A 16,558-nucleotide genomic window follows, 5' to 3' on the forward strand; every position below is an offset into this window, starting at 1 on the left:
TATCATCAAGTTGCTTCCAGCTTATGGGGCCATATGAACGAATGACCTCCAAAAAATTTTACCGCCAATGGCCTTGCTCAAGTCTTACAAGCTGAAGAAAGTACAGGGTCCAAACCATTAATCATATTCTAAACTTTAACTCTCAAGTTTGTTTGTTTGTTTGTTTGTTTTGGGGGGGTTACAAGGTAAAAATCTGAAAAGGTAAAGATCATAAATGAAACATAATGACTATATGAATCTTTTATATGTTTTATAGCTTTCTAGCATTTGACATTCTTGATACCCCAGTTTCCAGCTGATCTTTACAACTGTGCAATCGATGAATTCTTTGATAAAATAGGGATGTTCAAGAGGTTGAAGTCTTAAAATCTGCACAATAGCCTACACGTGTTCATTGCCAGACCTAGTTAACATCAAAAATATCTCAGCCTTCATTTCCAGAATTACTAAATTTTAATTTTGACATACTAACTTAAACACTGGTCAAAATGTTTGGCATTGCTATAAGTATCACTAATATTTTCTTTATATGATATTCTATCCAAGAAATTTTACCAATTGTTATTGAAATCAAGTGGCATTAAATTTCTACGTTATTGTAAAAATACAATTACTGTGGTATTAAATTTCAATAGTACTTTTCACAGGCTTAAATCTTCTGGTTGATAAATATTTAAAAACTAGCTTCAAGGCCCGTTCCTAAGAATGGGCCTTGAAAGGGTCCGCTCCCCTGGCCCCTGGCCAGGCAGCTTAAGGTGACTTTGAGCCACCAGATCAAGTGGGGCGGGCAGGGTCTGGCCAGCTCATTAGCAGGGTGGGGACAGAGCTCCTTAGCAGGCAGTCAGCAGGCTGGGAGACCCTGATTAGCAGGCCCAGTCTAGCAGGCCAAGAGGCCCTCGTTAGCAGGCCCTGTTTAGCAGGCCGGGAGGTTCTCGTTGCCAGACCCAGCCTTGCAGGCCAAGAGGCCCTTGTTAGCAGGCCCTCCATCACCACCCTTTGCCCAGGGCTCTCTCCCCTTACCTGCTGCTGGCTCCAGACACTGAGGTGTGTATCAGAGCAAAGAGGCTAGAGTCCAGGGACAGAGGGTGGAAGCTTACAACTTGGACAACCGGACACATTCTACCACCACCACCCCCCAGGCTGTTTCACAAATATATAGAGGAACCATGGATAAGGATGGGGACCCACAAGGATTTATTTTTCTCTCCTCCACTTTTTCCTCTTTCCCATCCCTCTATCTTATGCTTTCTATCCATCAATCTCCTGGTAGTTTCCTCTTGAGAAAACTATGGCATGTTATCCAGTGCTGGCCACCAAATTAGTCTCAGTTGCATGGTGGGAAACCCTCAAGAATTTGCAGGTGGTAACTCGTTCCCCCAGTATTATTATTATTATTATTATTATTATTATTATTATTATTATTATTATTATTATTATTATTATTATTATTATTATTATTAGATTTATTTCCCACCATTCCCTTGTGGCTCGTGGCGGGTAACAGTATCCCCAAATCCCCATTAAAACCCCATTAAAACAATAATAACATTACCAATATTACCAGCATGGCAAGAACGGCGGCTCAACTTCCCCCCCTCCCACTACTAGCGGGTGGAGAGGAGGTCCTGATGATAATATAGATATGCCCCCGGGGGGGCATAGATCTATATTATCAGCCCCGGCCTCAACCATAAACCTGGCGGAAGAGCTCCGTCTTGCAGGCCCTGCGGAACATTGAAAGATCCCGCAGGGCCCGCAGCTCTCCCGGGAGCTCATTCCACCAGGTCGGGGCCTGGCCCGCTACTTTTTTGACCTGCGTCTCCAAAGTCAGGGAGGCGTCAATGGTCACATCCAAGTTCCTGGCCTGGGACATGATGGTGAGTTGCATCCCTGCCATGGTGGATAAGCGCGCTTCCTGGTCCCGCCCCCTACATCCCAGCCACCGGACCTCCATCTTGGAGAGGTTGAGTTTCAGGCGACTCTGCTCAAACCATTCTGTCACTGCTTCCAAACATCTGGCAAATGGTTCCGGGGGGGAGTCTGGGTGGCCGTCCATGAGGAGATAGAGCTGGGTGTCATCAGCGTACTGGTGGCAACCCAGTCCAAAACTCCATACCAGCTGGGCCAGAGGGCGCATAAAGATGTTGAATAATGTGGGGGAGAGGACCGCGCCCTGGGGGACCCCACAAGGGAGTCTATAGGAGCGCGAGAACTCATCCCCCACTGCAACCCTCTGGGTCCGGTCCTGGAGAAAGGAGCGTATCCAGTGTAATGCTGTGCCCCGTATCCCCATGCCGGCAAGGCGGTGGACCAACAGCTTGTGGTCCACGATGTCGAAAGCGGCCGACAGGTCCAGAAGAACCAGCACTGCCGACCCGCCCTTATCCAGCTGGCGGCGGAGGTCATCCAACAGGGCGACCAGGAAGGGGAAGTATCCCCTTCCCACACTTTTACCTCTTTCCGACTGCCTTTGAACCCCCATACCTTCATCTTTCTCTGCTTCCTTCTCGCCCAACTGTAGCAACTCTCACAATGTCCACTAAAAGGCTGTTTCTTAAAGCTACTGAAGCTATAAGAGCTCTTTCCATAAAATTGAAAAAAATACTCTTTTTCTGCAAACTGGAGTCTTTTTTCAACTTCACATAACTTTTGGGGCTTCTTGAAGCCTGAAGAATGTTTCGGGGGTTTCTCAGTGGTAAAAGAGTTGAGAAAGTTGGCTCTATAACCTGGTGTGCATTTGTGTTGGCATAGAGAGTATGATCAACTGTTTGTAAATTGCCTGAGAGGAGGACATACTAATTCAATTTACCGGCCTCTCGTACCTCAGTGCTTCCAAATGAAATCAACATCAAATACTTTTGTGGAAAAGGGGGATACTTTTGGCATAAAGTAGCATATAAGTAGCTTGCTGCTATTTCACCAGGGCCCTTCGAGAAAGCCCGCAGTGGATGTTCATTTATTAAACCCCTTTTATCTCTTCCTCACACTCACACACAGAGACTGTTTTCACAGTAACAAAAAATGCTGGGAAACCCTCCCAGGGCCATCAAGTAACCCCAGGGATTCATGAAAACCTGTTCTAGGGTGGTAAGTTGGCTTCTGAAGCACTCTTCTGAATGTGCTAGGAGAATGCAGAATAGCCATCAGGTAGGGAAACAGGCTTCCATGGGCAGATTTCCATTGCTGGATTTCTCCGTTAACTGCTCTATATTCACTGTGTATTATTCTAAAAGGCGTTTTAGAAAGACCTGCCATTTTCTTTCTGAGGCAGACATTTATTAAACAGCTGCAAAATGTTCAATAGGTTGGTTCAGTTAGAGCTTTTGCATCCTGTTTTTGTTTTTATTTCTCTTGGTCAGTAGAAAATTCATTTTCTAACTAGAAAACTCAAACATTATTTAAATACACCGATTTTAATTGCCATTTTCCCTGCATGGCCCATAGTATAAGGATTTAAATGTGTCATTTAAATCAAAGTGCTTTCTTTTTAATAATTTAACGCTTTCATGTTAGAGATAGTATATTTTTCCTCGCTAATGTAAAACCTACAGAAGATATTCTGTTTCTTTTAATAAATGGCTAAAAGGCGAATACTTCTTTTAAGGAATGAATGAGCAAGATCTGACCTTTTGATTTTAACTTGTTCTTGTCGTCTAGACCCAGCTGTGCGCCTGGCGTTGTTCAAAAACAATGAAAATAAACATCCCCCTGTGAAACCACCAAAGAAGGCACAGGCAGGAAAAATGAATTGCTTTGAAGGTATGTGCAAGAATTGTACAATGCATTTATTTTTGTGCTGAGAGTTTCCAAAATGACTAAAATCATAAAGAGGTATGGATCAGGTGAAAAATACTTAGATATGCATTGGTTATGGAAAAACTTCCATCCAATCATCCAAAACTATTGCTATCTATGACTCTCCCCCCCCCCCCCCCCAGTGTTCAGGTGCAAAAACTAAGTCTCACTGCCTCTTAGAGTACACCACCAGAGAAATGGATATCATCATTCTAAAAAGATGTCCTTTTTATATCTTTAAAGTTGGAAATGTAAGGTTCAGCATCAAGCACACATATGTTATCTGTTAAAAGAGTTGCTGATTTTAAAAGGGGATGCCCTAGGAAGTGAAACAATTAGAACATTATCTTTCTTCTTTAGTTTTGTTAAACTGGAACATATCACAGTAGTGAAAAATTGTAAGGAATAAGACATCTAAATATATGGTGTATTTCTGTACTATTGCAAGAGTCTTGTCAGTGTTTAAATTAATAATACTGTATAGAAGGAAACAAAACACACTACACAATAAGTATGAAATGTATCTGGAACCCATATATACAAGGTACTTTATATTATATTGGTAGGTATACATGACTATCTTGTTTGGTTAAACTCAATCTCATACAGTGTTTATATTTCACATTTTGGAGGTTTTGTTTGAATATTATAATAATAGCAATAGTGAGTATTCAGGAGGAAATAAAAATATTACTAAAATATGAACAGAATGGATTAGAGTAAAAATTAGCCTTTATATTATATGTAATATGATATATGTTAGATAATTATTTTGAGTTAACTTCAGGTTAAGCCTCTGTATGCGTAGTTTTATAGGATAAAACAGTTTGTCATATTGTTATTGCACAAACTGCATTTTGTGTGTAAAAAGCTGCTTTCCATTCAAATAAGCCTTCAAAGGATAAACTATAAAAAGCCTCGTTCTTCATTCTTAGCACCTATGAATTTTCAGAATCTGTAGATGATCATGTCTTAACTGTCTTTGCTTCTATAAAGTGGTATTTGCTTCACTGGTTTCTTTCTTTTGAGTTGGGGCCAATACAAGACAAAACTTCAAATGTTTTTTGCTGCATTTTCAGTAACAAAAATACAACAGAGCAAAGATGAGGACTATGACCCTAATTTCCACCTGGTCTTAAGTGCATGCAGAGAATTGAACATGCATATCAGTGCATCAACATTAGTACAATATGATTGTTCCAAATAACATATTTGAAATCCTTTTCTCTGGTATAAATTCTTGCCGTTACCATTTTTGGCACGTTGTTAGGAGGTTTGGTCCAACATAAGCAGCTGTTTGTAGTAAGCAAGTAGGGTAAAAGTGAAGTGCATTTTCTTCCATGCTTTTAAAGATCAGGCTGCAGTCCCATAATTGTCTTGGAAAATGTATTTCAGCTTTAACCACAAGACATCCACTTATTTCTCTTATGACAAACACTTATGTATTAGGTCAAATAGTTTATTTCTTTTTTATAAGAAGAAAACTAGTGTCAGAATGATGCATGGGACAAGTTATAGCATTAGCATTTAAATTGCATGTATGCATTGTATACACAATAAGGACATGGTGTCGGGGAGTATTAAATAACCATCAAATATGCCATATACTGTATTTTTTCTAAATTTGGAATGATAGGCTGCTATATTAACTGTGGAGTCAAGTGTTATTTGTCCCATCTTGATCTCACACTGAATTAGAAGAAGATGCTTTAGTGTGTACACTAAACCAACTAAACTCGAAACCATACAGAACACAGGCCATAGTATTCTCAGCTCATTAGTTCTGAGAAGCCGGTTTGGTTGTAGTGGTCAGGAGTGCAGACTTCTAATCTGGCATGCCGGGTTCGATTATGCACTCCCCCACATGCAGCCAGCTGGGTGACCTTGGGCTCACCACAGCACTGATAAAACTGTAATATCAGGGCTTTCTCAGCCTCACCCACCTCACAGGGTATCTGTTGGGAAAGGGAAGGCAACTATAAGCCGCTTTGAGCCTCCTTTGGGTAGAGAAAAGTGGCATATAAGAACCAACTTTCCTGCTGCTGCTGCTGTTGCGATGTACTTATCGTTATAACTGAATCATCCCTTGGTTTATGTGAACAGGTTTTTGTACAGCAATTTACAATCGTTTGTCTTCTTTGACTTGAATGCATTTTGGAAACTTTCTCAATTACCACATCTTGAAAATACAGTGTAATCTATGAAATAGGGTATTGGATTTGAGTCAGGGAAGCCCTGAGTTCAGATCTCTGCTTAAGTAAGAAGTTAACTTTGTAATGTTAGATCAGTCACTATCTGTCAGCCCCTCCCCCCCAAAAAAATGAATAACACACGCATAAAATGTGAAAAACAGATCATGTATTCTGCTTTAATTCCTTAGAATAAAGATAACATAAAATTATAATTAGTACCCTGATTATAGATTTCACAGTCAAGTCATGTTAGGCAAATATTTAGCTTACTCAAGTCACTTCAGGAAATGCAGTGATGTTCCTGGTGCCCATAATTCGGTTGGTATTTTTGCAAACTCAGCATAGATGTTTTACACTGTTCAAACAATTAATCATTGTGGTGACCTTCCCGAGCAACATCTCCTTTGGCCAAACGTTTTTGTGAATGCTCTCTGTGGGGCAACTCCTGAGGCACTATTGCATTTATTTTCTCCCTACCTAGGACATCCTTTGATGATAGGAAAAGTTCTAAGTCTTAAAAGCACCATATAGCACCCATATTTCCAGAGTAGTGGTCTAATACTGCAAGAACACAGGTTGTATAAGCCACTCTCAGATCATATCCACATTTGGAGACATACCCTGTTTTAGCCTCACCTTGAATTTCCTTTGAATGCTGCAAGTTGACTCTAGCATTTCTGCATTTGGGCTTCCTCCCCTTATTTCCCAGGCTGAAATCTGCAATATGCTTAGAATAATAGAATCATAGAGTTGGAAGGGACATCCATGGTCATCTAGTCCAACCTCTGCACAAAGCAGTAACTCACAGCTACTTGCCTACCCACAGTGACCCCAATTTCATGTGCAAGTGATCCTCCACCACCAAAAATCTCCAGAATACAGCCTGGCCTGGAGGAAATTCACCTACCATCCACACTGAGTCCAACAGAGGCAGTCTCCCATCATGCTTTGCTCCCCTTTGTAAAAAAAATGCTTTTTTGTTGCATCCCTTAATCCCACAATTCTGTGCCCTTGATCATCTCCCCCACCTTCCCCCCCCCAAAGTATCCTGAATGTAACTTTTTTTAAAAACCCTGGTTATAATGTTATAACCTCCACGACTGCTTTTTAGAAATGGTGTTGTAAAATGATCACCCCTTTAAAATAAAACACTGGGGTTTTTTTCAGAAAAGAGGGAGGGATGGGAAGGAAGACAAGGAAAGGAGCATTCCCAAGCAACTGAAAATGGCGAGCATGGGGAAAACCCAATTACATGCAGTTCCTCATTGGGCAGCCCTGAATTAGATCCAATTAGACCCCCCTTGAAAAGATGAAATTCGGTTTTCTGGGAATTCCTTTGCTGTGGAGCAAGTGAGGGGGCTATTTGATACCATCCTTGAAGAAGCAATTTTTAGTATGGAAATGGACAAAAATAGTCAACCCTTTAAAAATGCAAATCCAAACAATATCGCTAGTACAGAATCAGTCACACAGAGTGATATTAGCTTCAATATGTCAGGGGGTCGAACCCAGGATAGTGAATTATAGGATTTATTGTATGGCAGGATAGAACCCAGTACTATGCTCTGAGGCAAAGTAAGCTACAGGCCAGTGGGGTATTTATTGTATGTCAGGAAGCGTACAATAATATAAAATATGTAGCCAAGGAGGTACAACTGTTATGCAGCCAGACTGGGCAATCGACCTAAATACTAATAACTGAGTTTTCGAACTACTCAATCAGCGCTGGGGAGAGTAGAAGTTTCACATCTTCCTGGAAAGCATGATGCTCACATTCCTGTGACAGATGGAAAATAGTTTGGTGGGCTATACCACAATCACATTCAGGACTTGCACAACTGCTAAAGCCTGTTCATCTATTAGTTGTCTTTCATACTTTATGTGGCAATTCAAACCCTGTGGGCCTCTTGTTAGTGTTTTATCAGTTTATGAATATCAGGTGGAACTGATTCATCCATTTTTGCAACCATCCATTCTCTAGATCAGTAGTCACCAACCTTTTTATCAACGGGGACTGGTCAACGCTCGACAATTTTACTGAGGCCCGGCAAGGGGGTAGTCTTTTGCCGAGGGACGTCACTGCCGCTGTCTGAGCCCCTGCTCCACTTTCTTTCCCGCCGGCACCCCTGACTTCCCACTGCCCGCTGCCCGCTGGGGGGCACTGCCAGCAGTAGCTGCGTAGTGCCGTACCGAGGGGGAGCCCCAGCCATGGCGGCCACTGGAGAGCACCAAAGGTGAGCCGGTGGCAGAGTGGCAGGGCAGCCCCTGAGGCAGCAGCCGGGGAGGAAGACAAGGAGGAGCTGCTGCCCGGTACCGATTGATCTACGAATCAGCACCGGTCCCTGGACCGGGGGTTGGGGACCACTGCTCTAGATCAAAATGTTGTGATTGCAGGTTTTGTGAGATCTTATTGCTGAATTTTGGGACTTTAGTCCGAATAGGCCACGTCTTTATGAATAGGTAGCTTTCCGTTTATCTTTCTATATTCACAAAGAAGATCATCTTGCCTTTGGAGATGTGGGGGAGCAATGAACCGTTTATTGTTATATTGAGTTAGACATCAAGTTTGTGACATGGTTGTTGTTGAACCACACTGAAGTACCGTATTCTGCAGAACTATACACCAATCCGAAAGCTGACCATCTAAGAATTTTAGCAGATGCATCCCAAGTTGTACCACATAATTTTTGGAGAATGTTGTTTCAAGTGCATATTTATATGGCAACATTGTTAAGATGGTGAATATAACTCAAGGTCCTGTCCAGGTTACCTTACACAAGGTTGTGTGTAAGTTGGGTGCCTTTAAGGTAGACATTCAGTTCATGCTTGGCTAGTTTTTTTTATTGATACGGAAACAGCAGCATTCTGTTTTTTTCCTGAACTTGGGATGAGCTGCCATTTACAGTAGTAGTTGGCCAAAATCCATAGTCATTCAGTCCTTTACATTTGTGCCTTCCTGCAATTGTCATATCATTGGTATAAGCAGAATTCCTGCATATTGTCTCAGGAACAGAAATGTATATATTGAAAAGAACTGGAGCAAGGATTGAGCACTAGAATAGATAGTTTCTTCTGTTTTACTAATTGACTGGGATCTATCATCATTGTCCCAGCTGGTCAGTCAATTAGGACAACGGGCAATAGATCCCAGAGCCCTCTTCAGGAGCAGAAGTGACTAGATCTCTTCAGGATCAGCCTTTGTAGTTGGTAGGGTTTGAGGCCTCTGGATTACAATGGTTAAGCCCCCATGCAAATTTCAGGAGTCTCGTCTTCAGCCCTTAGGAGTTCAATAGAACCAAACTTCTAACCTTACACTTATTGGGGCACATGATGGCATCTTTTAGATGTATAATGATAGAATTTTTGGTGAGCTTGTTAGTATTTCATTTTTCTTGGTTTTTAAAATCAGATGAAAGGATTGCATAAGGGACTTTGTAAGCCTTCTAACTATTACATGTATACTTAGATGTGAAAGGATTTAGTCCACTATTCATGCACATTTTCTGAGTTTTAGATGAAATTAATATTTAGCCATATTGGGTTGTTTATATCACTTCAAAGGACCAATAAAGATATTATGGCTACTCAATTGATATTGACTTTAAATACATTTCCTGAACTATCAAATTCACAATTTCCTATAAAGCTCATCTTGCTTATTACTCTTCAGAAATCTAATTTTACTTACAGATGGTTTGCAAAAATATATTATCAAAAATTAGCTACTGGACATTGCCAAAACAAAAAAAAGCATTCTTTGTTTCCAGTTGGCCCTTGTAGCATCATGTTGACTAATTCTGTTGTTATGCATTCTTACACATTCTTTATCTGCCTTTAAATGTGATGAAATATGTAAAAAAAAACCCTTCCAAGATTGGAGATAACTGTCCTCCCCTCAAGAATCATAGTCCTATAGCTTTGTTTCTTATTATCTAGTGTGAGCTCACACAACAGAGCTCTGCACATTGAAATATTTTCTCATTTTAAGGAATTAATGGCTCTCTACCAGCCCTTTAACATGTAAAATGAGTAGGTTACTTGTGTCCAGTACATCCAAAAAGAGCCAGGATAAAATAAACATAAGGAGTTGGATATCTTGGAAAAAATCTGTCATGGGTTTTGGTTAATCATCTCCAGAAGAAATTCAACTTGATGCCTGAAATGTAAGACTTCTTGGAGAACGCAGCAAAGCCTGAGGCAGTGTTGATCTGAAGGAGGGCTCTGCATGGGTCAGAGCTGCTTTGCTGGCAGAGTGCAAACCCAGTTCACAACAGCAGTGCGCTGAAAAAGTTGTAAAAGACTGCGTGAGCTTTACAGTGCACACGCGGGACCTTCAGTCACATAGCTGAAATTGTTCACTCTTCCTATTGTCTTAAATATTTTTAAATGAAATGTGCCACTACCCATGAATAATAAATATAGTTTTGTTTCTGCTTAAAAAAAAATCTTATAGAGTAAAATATTCTTGTTGCTGAAATACAAAGTGAAAAGTCAGCAAATGAAAAACCTTCATGAAGCATTGGTAGAGTTAGTCAGGTAAAATCAAAACCATCTTAACTAATATTTGGTTAGTACATTATTGCTCTGTCAAGAACCCTCGCATATGTCTACCTCTCTCTCTAGGACCTTCCCACATAGATCAAAATTTAGATATTTTTTCCTTAAAAAGTAGATGATGAAGCGATACTATGCAACTCTTATGACTGGAAAATGAATTGGTAAGTCTTGCTTGTCAGTTTCATAATATTCTGCTATTAAATTCAATTGTAGAAGAAATATGGCTTGCCTGGCTCCTTTTTGTTATGCTCCGATTTGTTATGCTGAAAAAGTTGTGAAAAGTAGGCCCTGATTCTATCCAATTTTGCTCAGACTTTTCACTGGATTCTTCTTTTTTCTGTAATGTGGTCAAACAGTCTTCAAGCATAGGTTGGATACACACTTTCCTTGGATGCTTTAGGATGCTTTGGGCTGATCCTGCGTTGAGCAAAGGGTAGGACTAGATGGCCTGTATGGCCCCTTCCAACTCTATGATTCTATGATTCTAAATGTTGTTTTAATATTTTAAATGCTTCAATTCCTTGATATTTGCTGCCTCAGGGACTGTATTCGGGTGGAACAAGGGCTCAAACTGATTCTATGATTCTATGATTTGATTGGAGAGCACTATTAATGCCTATTAATTTAAAATGTGGGGATAGATGTTCAAATGCTTGAAAGATACTGGTGTTGTCTCCAGTAGGCCCATTATGCACAGAGGGGAAGGTCCACATTCCGGGTGGAGTGGTGTCACCTAAAATTACCGATAACGCATGGCGCCGGCTGCAACCAGCCACAGATTCGGTGCATGCTGCCGAAAAAGTGAAACGTGGTAAAAAGCGGAGCTTCTGGGCGACCAGGGCACAACCAGAAGTGGTGCCGGGGTCACTGCATGCATAATCGGTTACTCTGGGTTTTGCCGCCGTTGTGTCCCATCCCATGCGTAAGCGGTTTGCTTCGCGTCTTCCCCCTCCGCGTTTTCCATGTAACCCGAAATCGCCCTTTCGGCAGCCATGCATAATGGGCCGTAGCAGAAGCCTCTATGAATGGGAAGGTTCAGGAGATAACTTGAATCAGTTTAATTATACTTTATGTATTTATTTACAATACAATTACAATGAGAGAGACAGACAAGTCTCTTTGGGGAGGAAGTTCCATAACCAAGAAGACCTTTTCTTGCATTGCCATCTGTGTATCCTCAGATAATGGGGGCACTAGAAAAAGGGCCTCCAGAGAAGGCCAGAGTGGATCGGTAGCTTCACATCGAGAAGGCCAGCAAGTAAAAGTGAGACCAGCAGTTCTATGCATAGTTACATGGAACTCAGAAGGACCTGCTTCCAAGGAAATTTCTGAAGGATCATTCTCTAATAATAATTCTGAAAGTTCATTCTCTAATACTAAACTTTTAAAGAAGTACTTGCAGTAATAAATGACTTTATTATGACTCAATAATATGTTCATGAAAAAATACCTGCAAGTCCTCAGTGGCATCATGTTCCGTTGGTACAAAACATTTTGAAGATATCATTAAAATCCATTTTATCATCATTTATTTAACTTTTTAAAAAGCTTTGTGCTCAGACCTTCTTGAGACATCCTCAAAAATATATGCTAATGGTAATGTTACAGACAGTGCAGTCCTTTCACTGTAATTATTGTGATAGAAGCAAAGTTGGGTTTTTTTGCATTAACTTAAAAGAACCCAAGATGATCAAATAATAACACCTTTCCAACTCTAGAATTTTAAACCCCATGGCTCCTTGTTCAGTCATTATGATTTTGGACAGCCAGCCAAATGTAAGGGAAGATGTGAGGAGTGTAAACCTCCTGATACGTTTGATCAGCATATTGTATAAATGGGGCAGTGTACATGTTTTTCTACTTCACATAGTAACCAAGATTTTTGAGGATACTGAAGCTGTAAAATATGCACATTGCCTGTTCACACCAAATGGTAACTGCATGTAACAACAGAATCACTAACAACACCCAGAATCCAAATGATTGGACATGGTTTAACAACTTCAGTACAGCAGTTATTCACAGGGGTGCTGTTCTTGGAGTTCAAGCAGACCTAACCTAAATTCTCTCCACCATCCTGAAAAATCCCAATGAGTATCCTTCGTATGGCATGAAGAGATTTATTTCTAAGCACCAGAAATCCTTTGTGCCCTGGCAGGCTGAGACTAATTTTTTAAAGGATTGGTTAGTGTGATCTAGATCTGCACCAAAAAAACCCCACACAATCCAAAGTAGAGTTACACACTTCTAAGGCAGTAGACTGCAATTGACATTGAGAGGTACAGTACTGTTTTAGGATTGCATTGTCAGTACTTATCGAGCTTAAATCACAGTCCTCAGAAGCAAGGTCCCTTTGTGCTCAAGGAAAACTAATAATTACGTATAGAACTGCAGTTATTATACAGAGGAGGCTGAAATTTACTTTTAAAAACTAAGCCATATATTTGTCTTCTCCCATAAACACTTGAGCTCCTGTTGATGTCAGTAACAGTGAACTTTTAGAGCAGTTACTGAGAATAATTTCAGTAAATCAGACAATACAAACTATTTCATTTTCTTCTCTCCCCCTCGCCCCCCAATTCCCTCATGATTCTATGCACAGTCAGGGTTTTTTTCTAGACCCGTTAACATTAATCAGTGGATGAGAAGAACACTGATCAAAACCCCAAATCTTTTATCCTGCATACTGCAGTCATTTAGAAGAATAAACCACTGCGTGCTAAAGCATTTCAAATCCTTTTCATCTGACCAGTCGGTGACCTGATAACTATTTCCTGCCCTGAAATAAGGTTATGACCCAGGTCTTAGAGAGCAAAGGACAGATAATTTTAGCAACAACTTAAATTCAAATAGGTTTGGCCAAAGGGAGAACCTCGTAGGGACACATCAGGAAGGAGAGGGTATTCAGCAAGAAAGCTTCAGTGAAATGTTGTTCAGAACAAAAGAAAAAGGCCAAAAACTGGACTGTAGTATCTTTTTTTCTTCAACTAATTAAGTGTCTCTGTCATTACTTCATTAGGGGTCATGCTCTTGTTTAGCTCTTTAAAATCTTCTTTACTCAGGTCAGTTGAGGAAACATCTCGAAAGGTGGGTATACCTATATATTCAAAGAATATGCCATTGCATGAACAGGAATTCATGCAGTCACAACAGTTATTAATGGTTAAAAATAAAGCTTTCTCCACCCTTTCATTACAGGTGGAATACAGATTTTTAATCTGGAGTAATGATTTCCCTTATGGAACCAAGAACTGGAGGTTGTTTGGAATGAATTATAGAAAAGTATGTCATCATTTTAAGCCCTAATGCAGTTTGTAGTTGAACAATGAGTCAAGGCAAAGAAACAAACCATTTATATATAATTTGAGTTCTCCTTGATTATTTATACTAATACACTAGCTACATTTAATATGTGGTTTGTGCTTCATTTTACCTTTTTATTGTGCATTGCTTCGAAAAACAAGTCTGCCAACATTGTCCATAAGAAACAGTGTTATCAGTTTGGGCAGTGCCAGTAATCTGTTAATGGGGGCAATGATGGATTGGATCTAGTTCAGAAAGAGTGAGAGCCAGGTGATTGCTAATGTAAAAGTTAGCCAGGTCAACCATCTGGTAAGTGATGCACTTATGGCCCAATCCAGCCAAGTCAGGTTGAGTTCACCATTAGGTGCTATTGCAACATCTTTTTGTGCATGTGGAACCTCTTTTGCTAGGTTTCTTTTTTCTTGCTAATAAAGTTGTGGATCAGCCATTTATTACAACTCCTTTTGATGATGTGAAGTGTTTCTTTAAGCAAAACATTGTGAAAAGACAGCAAAATTGAAACATAGATATTGAAAATGTGATACCTTTAACTACAAGGAACAAAGCCATGTATCTTTTACACTTTCCAGATAATCTGCACAAATAGAAAGTAAGTACTTGAGATTAGGAACTTTTATGAAAAATTGCAGAAATTGATACAAATGATAGTTAATAATGGAACTCTACAGGAGCATAACCTCTCAGCATTCTTGTGAGAGAATGTGTTGTATCTAAAGTGTGCTGTCTTATGATTCTTTTCATTGAAAATATAATATATGAAATCTTTAATCATCTCTCTTGTCATGGCAAATAACCTAGCCAATCTCTAAGGCTGTGATCCTTAAAATTCTTTCCGAGAAGTAAACCCCACTGAATAAAGGTACTTGAGCATTTTTGGCCTCTGTCTGCATATCCTCATACATCTGCATATGGGCTAGCAAAGTCTATTTTTATTCAAAGGAGGAACTAGATTCCCATTCCTCCTCCCGCTCTCTGATGATCAGCACTGTCAACCATCTGGACCTAGTCCAGTAGGGATAATCTTGAATGTTCCCCTAACTAAATACATACTCACTGTAGCAATCTTTTGTGAATATGGGAGCACCCAGCCCTTAAAATGAAATCAGTGTGCTGAACTGTAGTTCTGTGTAGATAGATCAAGATGAGTATCTGAAGTAGTGACTCATGAAAGCTCATATCCTGTCAGAAATTTTTATTCATTTCATTTATTATTTAGAAGCTTTATAGGCCACCCCTCTTGAACCCATCATCTCAGGGTGGTATACAGCATTATGATAAAACCAATAAAACCTAGTATAAAATACAGTAAAAACATGGTAAAACTACTAGAACTAACAATAAGTAACCTACGCTAAATCATTGCTTATTGATACCCCATAAGAGGGAGGATGTAGAAGCAGACTCCGAACTGGTAGGGGAGTCACATGTGATGTTCTGATCTTCCGGGCATACTGGACTCAACCATATACCAAGTTGAAGAGCTCCATCTTTTAGGCCCTGCAGAACTGAACTAGCCATGGCAAGGCCCTGATGTTCTCTGGGAGATCATTCCACCAGGCAGGGGTCAGGGCCAAGAAGGCCCTGGCTGAGGTCAGTCACACTTCTTTGAGTCCAGGGACAACCAGTTGGCTAGCCATAGCTGACTGCAGCTTTCTCCAGGGTTCATATTCTGATTTTGTTACTCTTTAAGATGCTACTGGACTCATATTCTTTCCTCCTATGTGTTGGTGGATAAGACAAGCTACCTTAGATCAACCATCAGTAATTCCTGTGCCAAATAAAGGGGGTTGTGTCGATTGCCCTTTTACCTTTATATCCCTAGGAGTATCTTTTTTTTTTTTTTTTGAGATGTTTAGCAGTTGTGGAGTGTGGTAAATAGGCCGATATTCCATTTGCTGTATAGTAAGGAAGATTTCTTACTTAAGTAAATAGAATTCATGTATCACAAGAGTCAGTTTGTTCTAAGTTAATAGCTTGTTATCAAAGTTACAAGGAATGTTCATGAAAATGCATAGGTAAGAAAATTCTTAAGGAATTAAGGTTTATATTGTAGACAAAAGTTTCTGATTTAACCTACAGATGACCTGGCCTTGTTTGTTCAGATGACAGCTCTAAAAGTGTACAGGGAATATTCCCTTGTAATACAATGATTTGCCGCAAGCTCTGACCTCACTGTCTGTCAGGGAGCAGGTCTGAATTGGCCCTTTCTCTGATATCGTGACACTGCTTCTGTTGCCTCGATTGTGACCTCTGATTGAAAGATACCCCTGGGACTTCTATATAATAAGCATGACTCCTGACTCTTAGCCAGGTCTGCTTTCTTAGATTTTTGTCAGGCGTTCTTGGTTGTCCAGGCTGTATATGCTAAAATTTACTTGAGCTGTCACGGTGTTCTGTGATCGGTATACTCTTTGAAATGTATTTTTAGTGCACATTTTGTAAATGGAAATATATCAGTTGCAATAATATATAATATTCAGAAAAAATTACCTTTTTCATTAGGCATATGCTTCCTGTGTAGTTTATTGATGACATTAAGAATTTTCCCCACAAACACTGTAGAGAATGCAAGCCCCTTAAACTTAAGTTTATCCAAACAGCTCAATAAACTCCAAGCCCAATCTCCTTTGCCTCTAGGGCCCCCTTCCAGTTAGTCCTCTTCCTGTACTCTTTAGTGTTATTCAAATTGT

The 16,558-nt window shown here is 40.1% G+C and overlaps 1 protein-coding gene across 7 annotated transcripts in view; it reads left to right on the forward strand.

Annotated features, from left to right (window-relative positions):
- LRRIQ1 (leucine rich repeats and IQ motif containing 1) overlaps positions 1–16,558 on the forward strand; it is a 129,139-nt gene that overhangs the window by 81,731 nt on the left and 30,850 nt on the right. For all 7 annotated transcript variants that reach the window (XM_077338957.1, XM_077338955.1, XM_077338958.1 and 4 more), the window contains one exon: positions 3,658–3,759. In XM_077338957.1, coding sequence (XP_077195072.1) covers positions 3,658–3,759 — 102 coding nt within the window. The remainder of the gene's footprint in view (positions 1–3,657; positions 3,760–16,558) is intronic.

The sequence above is a fragment of the Paroedura picta genome, chromosome 5, assembly GCF_049243985.1.
Source record: "Paroedura picta isolate Pp20150507F chromosome 5, Ppicta_v3.0, whole genome shotgun sequence".
NCBI lineage: Eukaryota > Metazoa > Chordata > Lepidosauria > Squamata > Gekkonidae > Paroedura > Paroedura picta.